The following is a 23,675-nucleotide window of genomic DNA, read 5'->3' as shown; positions in this document are numbered from 1 at the left end:
TATGCTACTAAATACATGGTCCATATATTAAATTGTAATTGAAAAACAATAAAAACAGCAGACGAGAAACTTCTTCTAATTTTTGTTCTGTTCTTTACTCTTGATGTTTGTTTGGTTCATATGGTTAAAATACACACTGTATTTCAACTACCAAATCCCTTCCTTTCTATGTAACAAAAAAAAAAGGATCACCTCTTTCTTCAACTTCTGGTGTACATTGATAGTTTATGCTCAACACTACATGAATAAGTTATCAATGCTCAATCTCATTTAATGAATCAACTTAACAATTGGCTGATAAGTTTAACATAAAATGTTGCTCAACAAGCAGTCAACTCAGACTTAGTTATAATGCAGAACATCTAATCACTATGCTCTGGTAACTTCAACGAATTATAAGCTAAACAAAACTACATTGGTGCCATTTCAAAACGATAAGACAGTAACAAACATGTATCCAAAGTATGTATATAATATATTATAAACCCATGTTTTTATTCATATAAGCATAGTCTGAGCCAAACTTGTTTTATACATGGTGTAGACAATATTTTTGGGCGAGTTTACACAAGATATATAGTTATAACCGTTTAGACCCACATATGAAGATAGATCCCCTAGTGCAACTTATTTGGTCCTGAATGGAGCTGGTATGTCTGGCTTGGAACAACTTGAAGAACACCTGGTTGCTCTGCAAGTTAAGATACCCAACATTCATTATAAAAATGGAAACACATTTATCAAAATGTATAGATAGATAGGGGCATATTGGTGGTGAGAACAAATCATATGAGATACAATAAATCTAAAACATATAAACATGCATGAATGGTCAATTTTAATAGTTTTCATGTTCAAGAGAAACCGACACTATTTACACCTAACAATGTGTATTTTAACCATATGAACCAAACAAACATCAAGAGCAAAAGATTCAAAAGGGTGTAAAATAAAATTAACATAAATAAAACTATTACCACAGGGAAATTAAGAAAAAGAAAAGACTTACTTGAAATTTGAGCAACCTGTTCAGGAGTAAGCTTAGCAGAGAAGCCAGAAGCTGCATTCTTGTAGCTATACAACAAAGCATCTTTTGCAGCCTCCTCACTACAATAATCATTACATGAATTAATTTGATTTTGAAATTCTAGAATCAATTCTAAGCTGAAGGATTAATCAATAACCCAATTTTGGTGAATTCATAACAATCATTTTAGATTCAACTCCCTTATAACTAAAATCAATTTCACAAAAAAACTGCAGCATAACCAAAATCAGATAAATTGATAACCTAAATAAAATTAGAACTGGTGAAGTGGAGAGAATAACGAACCTGCCAAAAACCGCAGTGAGGGTTCGGATGTGGTAAGCTTCAGGCTCCTCTTCCTGAGGCTTTTCGGTGTAGATGATGTGAACCGCGGGAGCAGAAGAAGATGAAGAATCGGAATCGATGGAATCCGACATGGCGATGATAATCAGAGGAAGAAGTGCGAAGATGATAAGGAACGAGGTTAGGGGTTGAGAGGGTTTGAACAAGAAAAGGTTCATGTCTGATTTTCGTTTTCGATTTTTGGTCTTATTTATTATAGATAAACACTAGAAATAATAAATAAAATAAAATAAAATGCAGAGTACGAAAACACGGCTTTCAAACGGAGAAAGCATATACTTTTCCTTGGGTGCGGTATGTCGGTGCTTCCTTGTTCCACGTCGGCGTGGCCAATCATCACATGACATTGCAACCATAAAGAAGGATCAATATTTTTTTTAGTCTACCGAAATATTAAAAGGGGATAGTTTATGGAATATTAATGGTTATTCATATTAAATAAAAAGAGATTTTGTAGTTGAATATTTAATGAGATTTGATTAAAAGAAATTTTAAAAATTGGAAATAAATAATAGAAAAATTAAAATAAAAGTATAAAATATTTTTTTTATTGAGAAAATGTAAAAAAGACTTTGAATAAGAAAAATGTGTGATTTTTTTAAATAATTACTTTTTTAAAAATATTTACTGAAATAATCATCTTTAAAAATTATCTAACTGAGGCGCCAGTTGCATTGGTGTATCCAATGGAAATGTTAGTCATTGGCGTCACATGCACTAGCGCATCCATGGTCTATGTGTCAGTATGATTGACGCATGCATGTGTAGGCGCCACATACAATGGTGCATGCATAGTCCACTATATGTGTGAGTCAATGCATGTGACTACTGCTCCGCCATTGCATCTATAAATACACAACATCACCCTCCCATAATTTTCACACAATTTCTTATTCTTTCTTTCCATTTTCCTTCAATCTCCTTCGGTTTTCTTTAAAATGTCAGCATATTCATACTTGTGTCCTTATATTCACAAGAGAAATGCCGATTTAATCTTTTCAGCAATGCAGCCTTCGATCAAGATCCGACTTTGGAATGTCCCTGAAGCATAATGCTCAAGTGCCACCAAGTATTTTGGAAGTTCTTTGTATGACTCCTCCCAATTTCCAAACACTTTTTCAACTGCCTTAGTCCTAGCTGTCCATGCCTTTATGTATGACAGGGTATAGTTGTATTTTGTAACAACAAGCAAGATTATTATACTCACCTTAAAAGACGGATTGTCGCTAATGACAAACAAAATTTCATCATATATTAACTGAGAGTTGGGTTTGCGATGGTCCTGCATTGGGTTCGTGATTAAGCATTTGCGATGGTCCTGCATCGGGTTCGTGATTAAGCATTTGCGATGGTCATCACATTTCATCTCATATTTTCATCAGTAACCAACACTTCAATTCATATTTTCTAACACTTTTTTTTATGAAAAAACTTATTTTCTTATTTTTTTTTAGGATGTTTCTAGGTTCTGTACTCGTGTCCATGAATTTGTTGCCATCGATGAGTTGATTCAACTTTATGTCGACCTCGCCGGTTTTGGATATGTTAGCAAAATCATGTATTGGTCGGTTGATAATAAGTTTATACTAGCTTTATGTGAAAGATGGTGTCCCGAGACACATACTTTCTAGTTTCCAACCGGTGAATGTACTGTAACATTAAAAGATGTGTACATGTTATTGGAGTTGTCTATCAAGGGTAAGGCGGTAAATGGAAAAACCAAATACGCAAATTCAATTTGCATGGAGCTCTTGGGTGCCGACTTATTGGATGATAACTCGAGACGTCAAGGTATATTGATTTTGCGCCTTAAGGTATATTACAACAATTTACAGTTAGATGAAAATTCTACCGAAGAAGCTTGAATAATAAAAACTAGGTGTTATATTATGCTTTTAATTAGTTTATTTTTATTTTTCGAAGGTAATGATTCTAGTATGCATGTTATGTATTTACCCTTATTAAGACATGTAGATAAAATAAGAAGTTATAGTTGGGGTCCACTTGTTTGACTTATTTGTATAGCTTTTTGTGTAAAAATGCACACAAAGAAACATCTACATTTTCTGGATGGGCTATTTTACTCCAAGCACGGGGTTGGTCCAGACTACCGTCCCTAGCGGCCGTCAACCATAACCCATTCACATTCCCGTACGCACAAAACTAAGTTCTTAACATTGACTATATTTGCCTACTTTATCGATTATTATCTTTAAATAATATATTTAATTTTATGGTGCAGATGGTCGGATCGTGATACGAGTTACAACAGATATTCTAGACACTGTATTACACAGTATCATAATCTCTTAGATCACCTTAGACCAACAAATGTATTGTCATTAACCGAATTAATTCATAATAATTTGTTTTTAATATCACCCATTTTATAATCTAATATATTTTTCCTCTTCAGTTAATTTGGCGTCCATATCTAAACTTGGATCATGAACATGAAATCAACGAACAAGATGCAGTCGTTTGGACTGCATGCACACCGATCATCAGGTTCACCACTATGGAGATGGCCCATAGTGACCATGTTAAATTGCAGTTCAGCATGCTTCAATACACCCTAGATCCCCCAACAAACCTCGGAGAATGGCATCTACGAAGAGTTAACGACTAATGAAACTTTAACCCTTGGCAAGACTTCGCTAAATATGAGTGTCAAAAATGGAAGCACTGACATGACTATGACTTAAGTGACGTTGTGATGCCAACCGAAGAAAAACCAGCTCGTAATTATATGGCTTGGTACATATCGGTTGGATTTGAGTTTATCGCCGAGGATATGTACCTATACGACCCATGCCAAGTCACTTACACACAAGAAGGTTCAACATCTAACCCCCCACAAAATTATCAGACCGGTTACTCAAAACCCCCTACCCAACAAAATTACCGGCCCACAAACAGACAAACATATAACCTTAACATGCCAAACACCCAACCACAATACCAAAAGAATACTCCATACCACTTCCAACAAGATGATCATTATCAAGACACCAGTCGCGCCGCGAAAAATACAGAGTCGCCACAGGATTTTATTTATTCCAAAGGAAAGGGAAAATAGCGATAAAACTCCAAAGAGAATGATCTTCATTACCAAGAGAGGATTCAGAAGTCGGTTATGCAAGGGGAAGGTATTAACACCCCTCATATCCATCGTATTCAATGGGAACCACTTTTCCTATATCAATGTATATAGATGTTATTTATCTGTATGTTGCTTGATATCGGTGAATGTGCTGAATAAGAATAAGACGGGGAGAGAAAATAAGTTTTAAATTAGTGTGCTCGCCAAGGATTTGAGCCTTTGTGCATACATATCCTCATACGTGCAATGAAGAAGTCAGAGCTCTGTAGTTTCGCTCACAAACGAAGTATTTGGTTGGTTATTTTTATGAACATTATTGACGTTCATGTGTTACTGTTCATTTGCTTGTATGCTCGAGCATGAGAGCATTAAGTATTTGTTTGCGATATAATGGATGCGCTTGGATCATATTCTAGTAGTTAAATGTTACTTGCTCGTGCATGGAGGCTTAAGCGTCATTCATGGTAGAATAGAAGTAACACATCCTTTTTGAAAAGGTTTTTAAAGATGCATTGAGACATAAACTTATTTGATTGGTTGGGGTTGATTTTAGTACGGAGACAAGCATCAGACCCTTGGCTAGATACGATCAACAGTCTTAACACTTGGGAGTTGAGAGGATAATGATATCCTAACCTCTCTTTTTCATCCAAAAGAGATTTGAATTGTGAAAGAGTTTGGCAAGTCTAATAATTGGAAGTTAGAGGGAGACAAATATATGACCCTTGACTAAGTACGACCAACAATCAGAATACTCAGGAGTCGAGAGGATAATGGTATCCTAACCACCCTTTTTCTCCCTCATAGCACCTAGATTGAACATGTTTGAATCATTAGACGTTTTAAGGGAGGAAGTCATGTGTCAGGTCCCCAAGCTAGGTACGACCGACAACCGAAGTACTTGAATGTTGTGTACATGCACGTACACCCAATTTTGGCATTCTAGATTGTTATGAAAATGTTTTTGGAAAAAGGCACTTGACGTTGGATCAAGTGTTTGACTTTATTATGAAAAAGTGTGTGAAGAATGGAGGTTGAGAAATAATGAGATAGATTGAGAAGTGGATAATGTGGAATGGAATGGATGGAAGATACTTGAAGTTGGATCAAGCACTTATGTTGCTATGAAGTTGTAGCGGGAAATTCATGATCATCAAGTTATTGACAAGCTAGAGATCAATTAACAAGAGTCGCCACCGCGCTTTTATTGTTTCCAAGAGAAAAGGGAAAAAAGTACGAACAAAACCCAAATAGTAAGAAGTTTTCAAATAAAAACTAATAAAATTCAGAGATCACAGGTAAGGGGGTTGGTTACACAGAGGGAAGGTGTTAGCATCCAAAGTGTCCTAGGTACTCCTAAGGGGGCCCTTTTTTGTGTGCATATGTATTTTGTACAAAGTGATGTTTACAAACAAATAGAATGGGGGGATCAGAAAAGAATTCATTAATTATATTTTTGTGTTTGACAAGACCTTCAGACTTGTGCCTACGTACCAACATAAAAATGAGGGATCAAAACCTCGTAGTTCGTGATACAAATTTCAAAAGCGATGCAGTGCTTTTAACAAAATTTAACTTTGAAAGGCACAAAGGCCTAAAATGATTTGAATGAGTTAGTTCTTTTTGGATTTTTGAAAGTTTAAGTCAAGTATGGTTAAGTTTATTTACAAGTTTGATTTAAGAAAAGAAGTTTGAAAATGCAATGGCATAAGACCAAAGTTTCTATCTTTTTGCAAAAAGTGGTCTAAGTTTATAACAAAAAATAGTTCACACAAAGAAGATTTTTGAAATAGAGGGAGATATTTTGAAATTAAAGAAATGGGGAGAAGATGAAGAGACTACCCTATGCACAAAATTTAAAAGTTTAGAGTTGAAAAGATCTGACCAAGTGGGTAGCAATCCAATAGACAAAAATGTCAATAGAAACCCAGAATTCCCTTGGACTTTTAGAATTAAGCAACCCACAAATGCACAATTATATTATCTTGAAGAGCAAGGCATCAAATAAAGATGGCCTCATCCAAGCTTATCCATTTCATGATCTTCTTCAAGAGAGCCCATGTAACAAATGAATTTTACAAGTCACAAGTTCAAAATAACAGCTTCACAATGATCATGTTGCAGATGAATCTTAGAGAGATCTTCAAAGATGTATCAAATGAATTTCAAATTGCAAGCACTTGGTTCTTCAATAAGTTGGCATTGGCCATGTCCTTTAGCTTAGGGAGGTTGCCTAAATTCTAAGTCCATTTGCTCAAGATCGAGAACAGTCCACTCAAAAGTTTTTTTTAGGGTTTTTATGATTATTATGTACATTAATGGTCAAAGACCATACCAACAAAAAAGTAACACAAACAGAATATATCACACAATATGGTCCAAATGGACAAAGTGAAAATTACATTAACATAAACAATTAGAATGATATGAACAATGGCAAATGAAATAAAATGCTAGAAGTAAATTGCATTAATGTAAAAGCTTGAAATTAAAAGTTAGTAGTTAGTAGGTTAGAAGTTAGTTTTGTTTTGCTTTTGCTTTTCAAGACATTCTTTGGAGAACACTCAACCCACTTATCACAAGCATGGATCCTTGAACCAAAACATCTTCCAAAGGAAGGAAAGAATGCCAAGTTTCCACACAATACCATGAAAGAGGGGAGACTTACAATCTCACTAACTAGAATGCTTATGCCTTTTATGTCACAAATTTAGCGCCAGAGCTCCAGTCATCTTCTCCGGTGGACCTCACCGGACTAGTCCATCATGAACCATCACCAAAATGAAGAACAAGGACATGATCTTAAAGAAAAAATGGCACTGAGCTCGAATCTGACCTCCATTTACTCCAATTCCAAGCATATTGAGAGATACATGGAATTGAAATTTGAGGTACATGAACTGAGTTGCTTCGATTCGACCTCAAAGCAACTCAAACTTCTTGCCTACATTGGTAGGACTTCAGACAACCAAAGAATCAATAGAATTGAGCAAGAATTTGAGAGAACTGAAGAGTTTAAAATTTCTGGAAAATACCTTCAATGAAGGTTTGAATTCAGTTGATCTTGATCTTGCTTGTGCTTGATCTCAGTCCACTTGCTTGCCGGAGAAGGATTGAATGGTTAAGAAGCTATGGATTCCTGGGGAATTGAATTCCAAAATAGTGGAGATTCAAGCTCAAATTCAAGAGAATTTTTCAGGCTTATCCTTTGCAAAGTGAGGGTTTGGAATGAGGGATCAAAGCTGGCGCGAAGGTCTCTCTATTTCTGAGCAATTGAAGCTCTATTTATAGCTGAAATGGTTGATAATTGCAAACTCTAATTCACTTTCCAATTTTGGCAAATGGTGATGCAATGGTGCATGGGCGCGCATAGGCCCATGAAATGATTGTTATAGGTCCACAAGTGAAGATCAGATGCTCTGGAGTAAGCTTGGATTGCAAGGCAAATGCACATTGATGTTTGAAGCTTGATCCATGCCAAGTGATGTCACCCTGTTTAAGCCATGCGCAACCTATGCATTTCTTGTCCAAAATGAATGAATTTGAGCTCTTTGGAAATGTGAGATCAAGAGGAACAACTTTCATGTTCAACACTTTTTCATTTGGAGCTTAGAACTTGGAGATATTTGAGGTGGAAGTTTGGAAAGTTTTGACATATCAAATTTTTTCTAAGTGTCAAGCCATATGTCTCAATATTCCACCTTGCTTAACTTTTTATATGAGCTTCAAATGAGAAACGTGTCTTCATAAAAGTTGTATCTCTCTCAAACACTTTCAAAATGGTAACAAATTTCATGTCATTTGGATTTGAAATGATAGAGTTATGCATTTTTGAAGTTTGGAAAAATCACTTGATCAATGGTATAGGTCAAAAGTGACCTATAATGTAGCCTCATATCACATGCTCTAAAAAGTTGAATTAGCTCCCACTCCAAAAATCAAAGTTGAAGTAGACACATTGAATTTGATTATGAAACCTGGAAATCTTTCATCTCATAAAAATTGAGATAGTTATGGCCTTGGGAAGTTGACTTTCAAATTAGGGTTTAGACAAAATGACCTATAATGTTTCAACATAGAAAATGATTTTCCAAGCAAAACTAGATCTAGGTCTCAACATGAAAGTTGTTTGTAATGTCATTTAGAGTAAGTTTTCTCTTGGAATCATTTTCATATGGTCAAAATTGTAGGAGACAGGGTCTAGGTTGACCCAATTTTGATTAGATGAATTCATATGGCCAACCATCATCAACCAACTTGCTAACTTCCAATTCTCTTGACTTTATTGGCTCATGGTAGATCATATATGCATAATATGATGAATTTTGAAGTGTCCCTTGAGAAATTTGATCAATTGGTGAGATAGCTTGTTGGAGAAGTTACTCAAGATACCTAGTCAAACTAGGGTTTCCAAGGCAAATCACCCTCAAACTCTTGAAGAAAACTTGATCAATATAACATGTAGAGATAATTGGGACTCATATATGATGTTCATAACCATTCTTGAATCAATTCTTGGTTGTGCTCTTTGTTCATGAGGGTCTCAAACCCTAGATGTGAACTTGATGAATCAATGAGATCATGCCCTACCTACAAAAGAGTTAGACATATTTTTGGTATTTTAGTTAGTAAAATGATAATATACAAGTATTATATAATCATAGAGTGCTTGGTGATCTCTCCCAAAATAAGCCCAATGGAAAATGGGGAAGGAGGATGCCAAGACATGATCCCAATGCTAATGCTTATGATGGAATTGCATGAGGGATCTTAGGGTCAAAATTGGGGTCTTACAGTTGCCCCTATTTAAGGACATTCTAACTGAGGAGATGAAGGTTAAAATCTTCGGCTCGACTCAGTAGAATGGGCTTAAATAACAACATATAGAAACAAATTTTGGTCCCTAAGAGACCTCATGATGCATATGACATGAATGCAAAAGTTAATGCTCTGTGGGGAAATATTGCCACAAAGGAAAAAGAAATCAGAGAGACCGAAAATCCGCAGGAGCACAATGCATTCTATAAGGAAAACTCACTGGGGAGACAAAGACTCTAGGGGATAAAAAGAGTTATGCGTAGGCCAGGCTACGACTCAAAACTACTGGGGGACTAGAGGAATTCCACACAAAATGGAAAGACTCAACCGGGGAGATAACAACATCTGCAGTGGTTACAAATAAGTCAGGATAAAACTGAAGTACTCGAATCATGCAGGGGAAAGCTATTTCACTAAGGAAATGCGTACTCAACTCAACCGGGGAAGAAATAAACTTCAACACAGGAGGAGCAAAAATCTATTATCTATTACCTGTTACTGGGTAAGGAGATAATAAAGATTTGACAGAAAGAACATCCGTCATCGGTTAGGATGAACACATCAAGGATGACTCGCTGAGGAAATGCCAGGAGGGAGTATTCATTACCCGTTACTGGGTAAGAATAACCTTGCTGGGGAAAACTACAGAAAATAAGATTTACAACTACCAGTTACTGGGCAGAAGACCAAGGGTGAGAGTATCCATCATCAGTTAGGATGAACATATCAAGGATAAACTCGACAGGGAAGAAAATCCGTCATCGGTTGAGATGAACATATCAAGGATAGACTTTCCTGGAAATGCCAAGGAGGATACTCGTCATCGGTTAGGATGAACATATCAAGGATATACCAACTGAACAAAAAGGGTAAGAATTACATCTATCGAAAGTTGGATAGAAGATAGTCTGAGAGGAAAACCCGTCACCGGTTAGGATGAACATATTAAGGATTATCTCTCCGAGGGGACAAAGTAGGATTTACAACTACCGGTTACTGGGTAGAAGACCAATCAAAGAGAAAATTTGTCACCGGTTAAGATGAACATATCAAGGATAGACTCTGAAAAGGGGAGTAAAAAAAATAGGGATCACATCTATCCGTTACTGGATAGAATACCAAAGAAGAGAAAATCCGTCACCGGTTAAAGTGAACATATCAAGGATAGACTCCGCTCAAGGGAACAAATAGGATTTACAACTACCGGTTACTGGGTAGAAGACCAACAAGAGAAGGGAACCCGTCATCGGCTAAGACGAACATATCAAGGATTAAATCTCTGAGGAACGAAATAGGGATTACAACTACTTTTTTACTGGGTAGAATACCAAAAGTGGGAATATCCGTCACTGGTTAAAGTGAACATACCAAGGATAGACTCCTGCGGGGGGAAGGAAAGATATCCGTCACCTGGTTAAGATGAACATATCAAGAATATAATTTCAGGGGGACTCCACTGAGGAGAAAAATGGTACTTTTATCGGGTATTGGGCAAGAAGTAACAAATTGTAGACTAAGAGGAATATTACCAGTTACTGGGTAATAGACTCTTAGGGGACCAAAATATTTATCTAGGTAAGAGCTAGAGAAAAACAATCAATCAAAACTCAAACTATTGAGGACATAACTCAATGGGAGTAATTCCATCCAGAAAATTTACTGGAGAGGAAACTTAAATAACAACCGTCCACGAGGAAACAAACTCAGTGGGGAAACAGAGAAAGGTTAAAGTCTTTCTGCTTAAGGGGCTGACACTCTACAATTGAGGGAGAACAAACACCAGATTTGGTATGGGGATAAAGTATCTCCATAACAGAGAATGAGAATCTCAAACAAATCAAATATGAAGATGCAAATTATGAAATTATATGAATGTATATGTCTATGTATATATGATGATTATGCTGACAAAACGATCACAAAGGATACAGAGGTGTCGTAAAGAAATTGAACCACCAGTACAATCCTCGGTCAATCCACAAAATATGGAGACAATTGTTGGAGAACAGAGAGACAAACATCCCAAAGGGATCAACCCTAGCTGAGGACGGAGGAGATCTGCTGGGGATAGAACATCCAATCTGTGGGGAATTTTAGGTCAACACCATAAAACAATGGGAGACAACCCTACAGAGAAATAATCAACAAAAGCTGCTCAGGAACCAGGAGGAAACTCTGACTGGGAGCAAAGATTAATTGCGATTGGTGGGGACACCAAGACAATCTACTGGGGAAGACCAATCATCTCTGAAGGTCAACCTTGCTGAGGAAATACGAACTCCGTTGGGGAAGGCCGAAACTCTGTTGGGGACAAGGACACGTCGTAGAGTATCTAAATCAACCAACTCGGCTGTGGATAACGATATTCCGCTGAGGATCAAACACTCCGTCGAGGAACTGAATCAACACAAACATCTAGGGATGCCTGAAGAGTTATCTGCTTGGGGAACCATAGATGTTTCGCACTCAAGGACTTGCTATTTATTGAAATGATGTTGATATTCCTTTTACTTGCTTTGGAAAAGTTCTTGCTTTTATATTTTAAAGAAAGCTTGATTTTGATTTAAAAATTTAATTTCAAAATGATCTTAATAAAATTTAAAACTATTGGCTGAAGTAAGTAAGAGTAGAAACAATTGGATAAAAGTTCAACTTTATTTAATGGGATGGTAGTCTGTAAATGACAAGACTCCATAGATTTTACAAAGTTGAAAATGGTAATTTACAATGGAAAAGGGTTACATTGAATACAAATGATCCTTAATACCTCTACCAACTCTTGATATCCACCATACTCTTGGCCGCTGCTGGGGTGATGAGCTGATGTTAACCCTTGTGCTAAAACAAGTCTTCAAAATCACTGAAGATCAGCAAAATGCAGTTACTTGCCATTATCCCTAGTTTTTGCATAAGTTGCCCCAAGGTGGAGTACTCAACTTATCAGGAAATTCTTTCTGTTTTATATCTCTAATTTTTGCATGGATCGCCCTTTTAGGTTTTAAATCCACCGAGACGCTCATTTTTGCCTAAGCCGCCCTTTCGGGTTTTCAACTTAGCGAGCTGTTCTTTTCTTTTTTAGGCGAAGTATTTCTTGACTGCATTTGCGTTCACAGGACGAGTGAACTCTTCACCATCCATAGTTAGAAGAATCAATGCACCGTCTGAAAAGTCTCTCTTAACAACATATGAGCCTTCATAATTTGGAGTCCATTTTCCTCTGGAATCTGGTTTGAACGTCAAAATCTTCTTGAGCACAAGGTCACCTTCTCTAAATACTCGAGGTTTGACCTTCTTATCAAAAGCTTTCTTCATTGTCTGCTGATATAACTGACCATAACACATGGCAGTCAATCTCTTCTCTTCTATCAAATTCAACTGGTCAAACCTGGTCTGACACCATTCAGCTTCAGTCAACTTAGCTTCCATGAGCACACGTAATGAAGGAATCTCAACCTCTACGGGGAGCACTGCTTCCATACCATATACAAGAGAGAAAGGGGTTTCCCCTGTTGAAGTGCGGACGTATGTACGATACCCATGTAAAGCAAATGGGAGCATCTCATGCCAATCCTTATACGTGACAACCGTCTTCTGGATAATTTTCTTGATGTTCTTATTTGCATCTTCAACAACCCCATTCATCTTGGGTCTGTAGGGAGAAGAATTATGATGTGCAATCTTGAAGTCTTTGCAAAGAGCTTCCACCATATTGTTATTCAAGTTCGATCCATTATCAGTAATGATCTTACTTGGCACACCATAACGAGATATAATCTGATTCTTGATAAACCTTACAACAACTTGCTTGGTTACATTTGCATAGGATGTCGCTTCAACCCATTTTGTGAAGTAGTCAATTGCCACTAAAATGAAACGATGTCCATTCGAAGCTTTGGGCTCAATCATCCCAATCATATCAATTCCCCACATGGAGAAGGGCCATGGGGAAGAGATAACATTCAATAGTGTTAGAGGAACATGAATCTGATCAGCATAAATTTGACACTTGTGGCATTTCTTCACAAACTTGCAACAGTCAGATTCCATTATCAGCCAATAGTAACCTGCTCGCAACATCTTCTTTGCCATTGCATGTCCATTCGAATGAGTACCAAAGGAACCTTCGTACACTTCAGTCATCAACGAGTCTACTTCGTGCCTATCCATGCATCTGAGCAAAACCATATCGAAGTTTCTCTTGTATAATATATCACCATTCAAGTAGAAATTATCGGTTAATCTTCTCAAAGTTTTCTTATCTTTCAAAGATGCCCAGGCGGGTAAATCTAACTTTGGAGGAAACTTTTGATGTCGTAATACCATGGCTTCTCGTCTTTGATCTCTTCAACAGCAAACACATGAGCTGGCCTATCAAGATGCATCACAGATAATTTGGGAACTTCATTCTAATATTTTACTACAATCATTGATGCCAACGTTGTAAGAGCATCTGCCATCCAATTTTCATCTCGAGGGATATGATGAAATTCAACATTTGTAAAGAAAGTTGAAATCCTCCTCGCATAATCTCTATACGGTATCAAACCGGGTTGATTCATCTCACATTCTCCTTTGATCTGATTCACAACTAAAGCCGAATCACCGAAGACATCCAAATACTTGATTATGAGATTCATGGCCTCTTCAAGCCCCATAATGCAAGCTTCATATTCTGCCATGTTGTTTCTACACTTGAAAGTCAATCTAGCCGTAAATGGTAGATGCGTGCCTTGAGGAGTAATGATCACTGCCTTAATGCCATTTCCATATTGATTAACAACTCCATCAAATACCATGCCCAACAGGAACCAGGTTCTGGCCCTTCTTCAAGCAATGGTTCATCACAATCTTTCATTTTCAAGTACAAAATCTCTTCATCAGGAAAATCATACTGTACTGACTGATAATCTTCAATCGGTTGATGAGCCAAATGGTCAGCCAAGATACTACCTTTGATTGCTTTCTAAGATCGGTATTCAATATCATACTCTGATAACAACATCTGCCAACGGGCAATTCTCCCAGTTAAAGCAGGCTTCTCAAATATATACTTGATTGGATTCATTTTGGATATCAACCAAATGGTATGATTCAACATATACTGACGCGGACGCTTAGCAGCCCAAGCCAATGCGCAACAAGTTTTCTCAAGCATAGAATACCGAGTCTCACAGTCGGTGAATTTCTTACTGAGGTAGTAAATTACAAATTCTTTCTTCCCAGTCTCATCTTGCTGACCAAGAACACAACCCATACTATCTTCTAGCACAGTCAAATACATGATCAACGGTCTTCCTTCAACAGATGGAGACAAAATCGGAGGTTCAAGCAGATATTGCTTGATACTATCAAAAGCTTTATGGCATTCTTCGGTCCAATCACAAGACCGGTCTTTCCGAAGAAGCTTGAATATAGGCGCACATGTGGCAGTCATGTGGGAAATGAATATGGAAATATAATTCAAGCGGCCAAGAAAACCTCTGACTAGCTTATTAATTTTGGGCGCAGGTATCTCTTGTATTGCTTTGACCTTGGTGGGATCAACTTTAATACCCTTCTCGTTGACAATAAAGCCCAACAACTTACTAGAACGAACACCAAAAGTACACTTATTGGGATTCAAGCAGAGTTTATACTTCCTCAAACACTGGAATAGCTTCAACAAATGCTCAACATATTCCTCTTCATCAATTGATTTAGCAATCATGTCATCAACATAAACTTCAATCTCTTTATGCATCATATCATGAAATAGAGTAGTCATTGCTCTCTGGTAAGTTGCACCAGCATTCTTTATACTGAAAGGTATCACTCTATAATAAAATGTTCCCCGGGGTGTAATGAATATGGTCTTCTCCATATCTTCGGGTGCCATCTTGATCTGATTATATCCGGAAAATCCATCCATAAACAAAAAAGACTTTGAATTTAGCAGTATTGTCTACCAACATATCAATGTGTGGCAGAGGGAAATCATCTTTCGGACTGGCTTTATTCAAATCTCTATAGTCGACACACATGCAGACTTTTCCATCTTTCTTCGGCACAAGCACAATATTGGCCACCCATTGCGGATACTCAGTAGTTACAAGGAAACCGACATTAATCTGCTTCTGAACTTCCTCTTTGATCTTTACAACCATATCAGGATGTGTTCTTCTCAACTTCTGCTTGACTGGTGGGCATTCTGGCTTCAACGGTAATCTATGCTCCACAATCTCAGAATCTAACCCAGACATGTCTTGATAGGACCAAGCAAACACATATGAATATTCTCGAAGAAGATCAATCAACCCCTTCTTAGCATCAGGACACAGGCGAGACCCAATCTTGACTTCTTTCACATCATCCTCGGAACCCAAGTTGACTAATTCAATCTGCTCTTCAAACGACTGAATGATCTTTTCATCTTGCTTAAGAAGACGAGATAATTCATCACTCACTTCCACATCACTTTCTTCCTCGGCCTCAAACACAGGGAATTCAAAATTTGGAGAAGGAGAAGGATCATTGTATTCAATGGGGTTAGGAACCAACTTAGATCGATGCAAAATAACAGGAATATCAACGGCAGTCCAATTGTTGCATGTCTTTCCATGCGTCACAAAGTTGGTGCAGTCTTCCTCTTCGCTATCCTCTAGCACAACAACTAAGTGTTGTTCATTGCCATGAATGAACCCTCCGCTACGGAAGCTAAGTTGCATATCTTCAGATCTAAAAGTTGATGAGCCTTTCTGGAACCCCAAACCAGTTCTACCTTTGTTGTCAGAGACCTTTACCATGCGCCCCCACTGATAACCGGTTCCTTCTTCAACAATCTTCTGAGCATCTTTCAACGAGGACATAGGTGCCCCAACTCTCTTCTCAGCAACAATGGATAAAGCTTGGAACGAAATTCCAACCTCATCCCCAACTTCAACATATGAGAAAGATGACAGATGGCTAACCAACAACGCCTTCTCTCCTCCCACAATCACTAGCTTGCCATTCTTGACAAATTTGAGCTTCTGGTGCAGAGTGGAGGTAACAGCCCCTGCCTCATGAATCCATGGCCTTCCCAATAAACAACTGTAGGCCGGGTGGATATCCATTACTTGAAAAGTAACTGAAAATCACTCGGACCTATCTCAACTGGAAGGTCCACTTCACCAATTACCATTTTGCGCGAGCCATCAAAGGCTTTGACGATTACACCATTGTACCTCATGGGCGCTCCTTGGTAAAATAGCTTTGACAAAGTTGACTTCGGAAGCACATTGAGTGACAAACCAGTGTCAACTAGAACATTTGACAAAGCATCTTCCTTACAGTTCATTGAAATATGCAAAGCCAGGTTATGATTTCTTCCCTCCTTAGGGAGTTCTTCATCATATTGTGGCTAACATGAAGTGATGTTAGCCACAATATGATCAAATTGATCTACAGTAACATCCTGCTCTACATATGCTTGTTCAAGAATTCTCTGTAGTGCTTCTCTATGCGCTTCAGAATTCAAAAGCAGAGATAACACGAAAATCTTTGAGGGGGTCTGGAGCAGCTGCTCAACCACATTAAATTCGCTCCTTTTTATCAATCGGAGTACCTCACTGTAGCGGGGTATTCATTACCTTTAGATTTATTGACTAAATCAAAAGTAAATCATACAATTCGAGTTGCCACCGCACTTTGTATTTATCCAAAGGAAAGGTTAGAAAGCGAACAAAAATCGAGAAGTTTTATCAAATCAAAAACTAATAAAAATGTCAGAGATCTGGGTAAGGGGGTTGGTTATGCAATGGGAAGGTTTTAAGCACCCAAATGAAGGAGAAGGGCGATCTAAAACGCAGCAGAATTTAAAATTTCTTCTTTAATGATCCTTACGAATGGGCATGATCAGTGATAGAATCGTTACCTCTTGTGGCGATTATAACCTATGATGCAGATCTACGGAGCGATCACGAATGTTGAACAATGACAACGCCTCTACTCAGTCCACACGAACAGATTCCTTCAATCTCAGTGCTAGCTACTACGAATGAAGGCTTTGAGTGAGAGAGAGAGAGAAACAAAATTGCAATTGCTACAATGCTTCTACACAAGGGTTCTATTTATAGAACCACTTGTGTGGGTTGCAAGCTAAGAAGCCCACTCAAGTGTATATGGCCCATATCTTATAATATGCCAAAATCACTTAAGCGCGTGGTATCTTACCATATTTCGTATTCTACTTAAGTACACCATACCTTACGATGTTCTATAATTCACTTAAGGGCACCGTACATTACGGTATTCCTTAATTACTCTATCTCTCATCAATCCATCCTTTGTGTGTGACCCTATAGGTTTTCGCGGCATTGGAAATTATATTAAATCACGTATTTAACATAATAAACAGTGAGCGGTATCTAGCAACACACCACTGCTACCCAAGACACGAAAATGTAATATGATCTGACAAATCGTTCTGTGATAATAATTATGTGTATAATTACCCTTTTGCCCTTATGTCTATATTGAACACAAGGCATAGACTGTGTCATCCTTGTCTAGTTCAATATTGGGCCCATAGACATTTATCCTGTTACGCAGGATGGGCAAATTCCATCTAGGTCACTCATGTCCCTTAGCATGCTTCGTGGAGTACCCATCAATTGTCTTTATGGTCATCTAATTACGGACAACGTTTGATCAACAATAAGGCACTCGACTCTACATCTAGGGTCCATAGTGGTTTCAGGTCGAAGGGTGGTATACACCATTATCACCATGAGAATAACTTATGATACTTTGCATAACATTCTATATAGTATTCTCATAGAGGGTCAATCCAGTATAAATATTACTCTTAATATTCATACATATGTTTAAGACTTGATAACTCTTTATCCATGATCCATGAGATGTGATCATCAGTTTATAAACATAATAGTCTTCATGCTTTAATGTTATCCCACTTCACAATAAAGCTTGACTACAGATACTTTAAGAATAGTATCCTTATGTTTAATGTGATCTCATGATTAAGTCATACTTGATACATTAAACGGACTAGCTATTCTAGGGACATTATTAAATAAACATAATAAAGATTTTTTTTTATTATTAATAAATAATTCGATACAAGTACCAAAAGTATTGGCCTCTAGGGCTTACACCAACACCAAAACATCCTTAGTACTCTAAGGGAGCCCTTTTTACAAATGTTGTAAGGTAGGTTGGTATTTATGAAAATTATTTGTGCAAACATGATTGGGGAGATGAGAGAAGAATATACAAGTTATTTACAATTTTGTGTTTGAATGGATAAACCCATTGCCCACGTACCATCTTAAAAAGGTAGGATCAAAACCTCGTAGTTCGGGGTAAAAATCTCAAAAGAAGTTGGTGACTTGATTGGTCAAAATCCTTAAGGTCTTTTGTTATCAAAGGGAGAAAACTCAACCTAAAACCACAAATCCACCATGTGAGGAGAGCTTCAACATGCTAGTGAGGGGTTAACCCTATAATAAGCATGGAAGAATTATAGTCCATCACTAAGGATATAGGTGAGTATTATATCAACCTCTAGGATAACTCAAACCTAATAGCTAATGTTTATGAAAAGCTTTGGCAAAGAAGTGGCCATTGAAACCATAAAAACAATTGAGTGAGTTGTATTTACCAATGAAAAGTATTTACAAAGTAAGGTCAAAGTTGACTTAGGATTCAATTCAAAATAAGTGTTATGAAAAGAGTTTGAAAAATCAAAAGCATAGTGCTTAGGTTTCTAATTTTTGAAAAGCAATGTCAAATGTTTGCACAAAAGTTTGGCTTGGGTTAGAGCGGAGAGAAGAAGAGAAGGGATAGGTCATAAACATGCAAAGATGAGGGAGGAGAAATAAAACCACATGGAGTTCCCTTCTTGAGATCATAAAGATGATCCAAGTTGCTCCTTCCTTTGGATTTAGCAAGCAAATAGCAAATAACTCAAGCAATCAAGCAAACAATCAATCAAGCTCCTAGGAATCTTCCAATTGGCTTTTGTATCTCTCACTTTGGATGCTCATGACAATGGTTCTTCTACTTGGCTCAAGTTTAGGATCCCTAGCACACAAGAACACACAAACCAAAAAGTTCTACAATGCAATAGAAAGAATGGACAAGAGTGAGTTTAGAATTAGGTCCTTTCAATGTCTTCTTCAAGATTTAAGCATTCTAAAGGCACGGGGCCTAGTTGCTCTTTGACAATTTTCTTCTTTTATAACATTTTAAAGGCATGAGGCCTAGTTTCTCTTTGACTCCATTTAGCATAGGTAAGGTCCTAAAATCTAAGTCCTTTGTCCATTTTCATTGAGTTCACACAATCAAAACAAAACAAGCACAATAGTATATACACAATAATGTGCTCAAGTGAGCAAAAGGCAAATTGCATTAACATAAACATGAGATCAAGTGAGCAAAGGGCAAAGGCAAATGAATTAATGTGCAAGAAATTAAATTGCATTAAAATAAATTGCAAGAATTAAATGCTTGAATTAAAAGTTAGTAATTAGTAGTTAGTGTTAGTGTGCCATAAGGCAATTTAACGCTATGTTAAGCAATCGTAAGTGGACTAATATAGTAGTCACACCTATCTGCGGCCGGTCAATAAAACTATAGGCAACAAACACAAGTTAGAGACCATGACTAGTAAGCCAAGCTCCTACAACTTGCCATGCCAAAAGAAAAGAAGAATGATCTTGTATGGATTTAGGTTTTTTGCTTGACCAAGAAGCAACCTATCTCTAATGCAAAGCCATTCACTTGATCTTTGATCAAGATGAATTATATTTGAATCAAAGAAGGTTAAGCCTCTCATGTGTCCAGGCTAACCACCAATCATTAACTCATTGATCAAAAAGAAAAAGAAGAAGAAGAAGAAGAAGAAGAAGAAATGGAAATGTACATAAATGGAATTCAAATGAAACAACCAACACACATTGATCAAACATGAATGGAATCAAATTTAATCAATGGTAAACAGAAGCAGGATGAAACTTAGAAGTCAAGAAACAAATAATTTTTTTTTGGTATTTTTGAGAATTAAAATAATACTTGAATTAAAATAAACAATTAAAGGTCAAACTTCAAATCCATTTCAAATCAACTTGGAAAAGTCCAAATGGATCATCCTAAGTTCAACAAGGTCAAACAAAGTTTGACAAAAAATTTCATCATTTTTAGAAACCAGAAACTAATTTTAAACAATTAAAAATGAAGAAAATATAACATAATTTAACTAAAATCTCAAATAAATCTCAAATCAATAAAGAAATTGATGAGAATATTTTTCATAGATTCATTATCATTCAAAGATGTTAAGAAAATATTTTTGGCATTTTTGAATATTTGAAACTATTTTAAATGAATTAAAAATAACCAGAAAAGAGAAAATTCACAAAAAATATTAAATTGCAAAATAAAAAATATTAAAAATCATTTTCAGAAACTAGAATTAAAGAGGGAAATAATACAATTGGTCCCATATTTTTTGAATTAAAAATGAAGAAGATATGATTTTTTGAAATAAAATGAAATAAAAGAAAATAGAATTGAAAAATCAGAAATTAGAAAAAATTTGGCGCGTCTGATCCTGATTCATTAAATGACGTGGAGGATCTGAGGGCAGGGAAACACGTGCGCACGATTGGCCTTGGTCAAATGAGACACACACTTCATTTAAAAAAGTCATAACATTGGAGCGCCCATATTAGATTGGAGTCAAAGCATCCAAGGGATATGAACTCAGCCACGTGGGGACGGTGGTGGAAACCATCGTCTTCTCCGATGAGCTTCACAGTTCCGGTGGAATTTGCAGGTTTTGAAAACTTAACCAAAATGCACGATCCTCATATCGTTGGAAAGCTGGGGTGATGTACATCACCCATGTGCCATTGGTTTCTACTCTAGACTCTCATATAAGGAGAAATCTGAGATAGAAATTCATGGTGTTCAAACTGAACTTGATCAATTCATGAAATTAAATGCACAGATCAATTGCCTCTCACATGAGGACTTCATAGGAACCAACAAACACAAGAAATGAGCAAGATCCAAGGAGTTTCGAATCAAAAAAGTTTGAACAACAACCTTTGAAGTGCAGCTTTACAAGACACGATCTCTTCCAATTCTTTGATGCAGTGTGATCTTGAGATGGCAAAGGAGCTAGGCTAAGGAATTGAAGCTCAATAATCAACCAATGAAGTTGAAAATTAAACTGAAAAATTGAAAGTGAAATGCAAAATTCCTTTGAGTGAAGGTTAGGGATTCAGTTATGCAGCAATTTAGGGGCCTTAAGGTTGGAAATGAATGAAGCCAAGCACATGTATTTATAGCATGAGATGATGCAAGCCTTGCCAAACTCGTGTGCATGTGGGATGAGGGCCTCCATGCATGGGCCTATACAGGTGCATGTGTAGCGGGGTATTCGTTACTATAGCGGGGTATTAGTTACCATTAGAGATATTGACTAAATCCAAGGTAAACCATACAAGTCGAGTCGCCACCGCACTTCTATTTATCCAAAGGAATGGTTAGAAAGCGAACAAAAACCTAAAATTTTTATCGAATAAAAAACTAGTAAAAATGTCAGAGATCTGGGTAAGGGGGTTGGTTATGCAATGGGAAGGTTTTAAGCACCAAAAACATCCTAGGTACTCCTAGGGAGCCCTTTTCATAAGTGTTATTCTAGTTTAAAGGGTGTAGGTATATCTAAAGTACTATTTACTAAACGGAAGGTTAAAAGAAAATGACTCGCAAGGATGTCGCATCCACTGCCTACGTATCTCATCTGAGTATGAGAATCAGAGTCTTCGTAGCTCGGCTACCTATGGGTTAAAGAGAAGTGTGCTCGGTAAGACGTCGCGTCTTATGCCTACGTATCTCATCTGGAATGAGAATCAGAGCAAAACATAGTTCAGCTAACTACGGGAACAAGGGTCTCGATTGCAACTAGGACAGGGGAAAGGGAAAGGTCTCGATCGCAACGAGGGCGAGAGAAAAGAATCACAGCAAGGGCGAAAGCAAACAAGGATTAGTTGTTAGTCGTCAGTCAAAAAACTCGGCAAGACATCGCATCTCGTGCCTACGTATCTCGTCTGAACATGAGAATCAGAGTTGCCATAGTTCGGCTAACTAGGGGTTAAGGATTTCCATCTGAACATGGACTTACAAAAGAGGACACCAGCTGTGTCAAAGCAGGGTGGGCAGTATGTTCAACGTCCTAGCCGTAGGTGTCGCAGCTCGCTGAATCGAGTCTTAGGCAGTTACCTCTTTGCAATAGAACGGACTGACATGCCATAAGATCGGAGATGCACGGAAGGTCTAAAAGTGGGGAAGCTCTTCTCTAGAGTTGTCATGCAGTATGGACCTATGTTTTAGGATTTACAAAGGGGAACATCTACCTAACGTTAGCATGCAAAGAATAGGGGAATTCTACCTATGTTATCATACAAAGGGTTCAACTTAATGGGTGCTACCTAAACGGAACAAGAGTCGACGGATGGAGCGCGGAGAGGAGTTACGGATAAGGGTAGATGGCGATGCCGGAGGCAATCAACTTACAGGTAGATGGCGATGCCTGAGGCAATCGATTTACAAGAGGATGGATGAATGCGTGCTGGTTCTGTTAAGTTTTGAAAATGATTACTCGACGTTGGATCAAGATTTTGATCTTATTTTGAAATGGTTATCGGATGTTCGTTTTAATTCTTGTATTAATAGGTGAATAAAGAAATAAAGAAATAAATATTATACACTTTATGGGAAAGGGGTGCATTTGTTATGAATGGGGATTGTTCATGGCAAACAAACAATAAGAATATATGCCTCATACATCGTACAAGTAGGCAACAATTATCAATCAGATCGGATAAATAAACAATATTTAATCAAACCAAAGAATCAAATAATGGAGCATTTAAACAATGCATGGGAGTATGAACATGTTAAATATTCAAGCAATAGAACGCATGAATGAGAGAAACAAGTATAAAAGATAACATATGAATCAAACAGATGAAAATATGCACACGAAGGGTCCACTGAATAATTTAATCAGGAAATAAGGTAAGAACCAAATAAAATCAAGGTAAAAGGCCTCTAATACAAGGCATACGAGATGAACGAGGGAGGATCAAAAGACCTCTTCAATTGCCATAAGCAATCCCTAAGTCAAACATCGATCATAAAGAAGTCAACTGAAAATTCAAGTCAACTTAAAAAATAACAAATAAATAGCAAATTAATCAAGAAAATTATGAAAAATTAAACTAAATAAGGAGGGGCCAGGACATCATCATACCCCAAAAATATTTTAAAAATAATGAAAATTGGTACGTGAATTAATTAAAATAAAACAGAAGTCAA

The 23,675-nt window shown here is 37.1% G+C and overlaps 1 protein-coding gene across 1 annotated transcript; it reads right to left on the bottom strand.

Moving 5' to 3' along the window:
• Positions 1–476: 476 nt before the first annotated feature.
• On the bottom strand, positions 477–1,644 carry LOC127092014 (subtilisin-like protease SBT3.6). The gene is made up of 3 exons (XM_051030784.1): positions 1,334–1,644; positions 1,010–1,107; positions 477–691 (listed from the first exon to the last, which is right to left on the bottom strand). Exons 1-3 carry the CDS (start codon positions 1,546–1,548, stop codon positions 618–620), a joined length of 387 nt encoding a protein of 128 aa, XP_050886741.1. The 5' UTR covers positions 1,549–1,644; the 3' UTR covers positions 477–617.
• Between the last annotated feature and the right edge of the window lie 22,031 nt (positions 1,645–23,675).

This window comes from Lathyrus oleraceus, chromosome 6 (genome assembly GCF_024323335.1).
Source record: "Lathyrus oleraceus cultivar Zhongwan6 chromosome 6, CAAS_Psat_ZW6_1.0, whole genome shotgun sequence".
NCBI classification, from domain to species: domain Eukaryota; kingdom Viridiplantae; phylum Streptophyta; class Magnoliopsida; order Fabales; family Fabaceae; genus Lathyrus; species Lathyrus oleraceus.
The sequence above is the reverse complement of the archived record's forward strand: the minus strand, read 5'-3'. Positions and strand labels throughout refer to the sequence as shown.